Raw genomic sequence first — 1,875 nt, 5'->3', positions numbered from 1 at the left:
ATGGTGGCCCTGGAGGCTGGGGAGCTGGGCTCGTGCCCTGCTCACCACCCAGAAGATTTTAGCAGCTTTTCAATCAGGTTTGGTGGGGGTGACGGGAACTGCCTTGCTGTCGTTGCTGAGGGTGATGCTTTCCCCAAGGCTGTGTATCGGTACACACGAAACTGGGCGGGCAAGGCGGGCCGCGGGGGCTGGGGGTATGCAGGTGGGCCAGGGTGCGCTCGGTGTATTCCATGGTGTAACCTTGACCAGGAACATTTGATAACTGCTTAGGCAAGTCCATGGATTAAAAGCTCTACTGGCTCCCCTAAAATACACTGCAGTTTTCCAGAGAACCCTGCATGTCCCTCAGAAATAAGAACAATCTGGGATTTCTGCTGCGCGTCTGGGTAAAGAGGAGAGCAGCTGCTGTGGTGGTACTGGTCAGCGCTGGGAAGCTGAGCTGTCTGCTGAGTGCGTCCAGCCTCAGGAGTTTCAGTGCTGAGGCTTCCGCTGCTGGTTCTGAGAAACTCCCTTTGGCGTGTGTGTCAATACCTCTATCGGTTCTTTAAATTAATCAATAATCTTCCGAATTTGTGGAGGGTTAGTTTCAAAACTTCGAGGTAATTATTGCAAAACATTTAAACAACGCAAAAAAGCCCAAGGCATTTTACTTAATTCTTGCCGAGTTGAACTATGAAAAATGCTTAACGTTTTTACGCGTGGTTTCTCCCCCACCAATAGCTCCTCTTCAGACTACAAGTGTAGTGCTTGAGTCATCTCCTTTGAACTGCCGTTCTCCTGACGCGTTCTGGCTGCGGCGTGATTTCGGAGGAGTCAGCCAGCAGGCTCACAGGGCTCTTTGGCTCGAGTTCACTTACAGTTTTCTTGGCAGCTCTGCTTATTTATGCATCTTTATTCCTCTCTCTCCCTCTTGCTCCTTCCCTCTCCCCCTCCCCACCCGAACAGAGCGATCGCCGCACAGGCCCATCCTCCAGGCTGGCCTCCCAGCAAACGCCTCCGCAGTCGTCGGAGGTGACGTCGAGTTCGTCTGCAAAGTCTATAGTGACGCTCAGCCTCATATCCAGTGGATCAAACATGTGGAGAAGAACGGCAGCAAATACGGACCAGATGGACTGCCCTATCTCCAGGTGTTAAAGGTGAGGCTCTACACATGCCGGCAACGGTGAGGATGTCTTTAGAGCGCGGAATTTATTTGATGTAAATCCAAGAATATTGAGATCTGAACCTCTTTTGAAAAAGGAAGTGTTTATGCTACAAATGAAGTAATGAGTTAGATAAAGGGTTGATTGTCTGAATGCTAATTGTGCCGCCTATAGACACTGTTTTGCTCTTTCTTACTCCCGTGGAGTCCTTTATCTCTGAAAGTTTGAGGCGTGGCTTACTCAGAGAAAAATGGAAGCGCTCTTAAAGAACATTGTTGACATCTGTATGTGGGTAGAACGCATCCAAAACATACCTGGGACAATCTAGCCCATTTCTTTCACATATCTTCAGCCTCTTTATTTCAAAGTAACACGATGCCCGCTGCCAAAAGCTGGTTGGCAGGATTGGGATTTCCGGATGCTGAGCCCGCAGAGGTGTCCACGTTTTGCCATTGAATCAGTGCTGTCATTTCTGCCAGCAGGAGCTTTGAGCGAGCCTGCCCAAGGGAACTGCAGAGTTTTCCGAGCTGGGTGTTAGTGCCAAAACCCAGCACGCTGGCAGGCAGGACAGCCGGCTCCATTCCACCTTGTTCCGTGCAGCCCGTGTACCAGCCCAGGGGCTTTTTCCCCCAGCGCTGCTGTTTTCTCACTGCTCGTGTGATGCTTTGGATTTAAAAAACAAACAACAACACCCCCCCCCCCCACCACACCACACCCCCCACAGTTTGTTGTG

General features: G+C 50.7%; 1 protein-coding gene across 1 annotated transcript in view; it reads left to right on the top strand.

Moving 5' to 3' along the window:
- Positions 1 to 1,875, top strand: part of FGFR2 (fibroblast growth factor receptor 2) — an 81,215-nt gene that overhangs the window by 49,026 nt on the left and 30,314 nt on the right. The window contains 1 exon segment of the mRNA XM_010145076.1: positions 946 to 1,136. Coding sequence (XP_010143378.1) covers positions 946 to 1,136 — 191 coding nt within the window.

The sequence above is a fragment of the Buceros rhinoceros genome, unplaced genomic scaffold, assembly GCF_000710305.1.
Source record: "Buceros rhinoceros silvestris isolate BGI_N320 unplaced genomic scaffold, ASM71030v1 scaffold19941, whole genome shotgun sequence".
Lineage (NCBI taxonomy): Eukaryota > Metazoa > Chordata > Aves > Bucerotiformes > Bucerotidae > Buceros > Buceros rhinoceros.
This window is presented reverse-complemented; position numbering and strand designations above follow the sequence as displayed.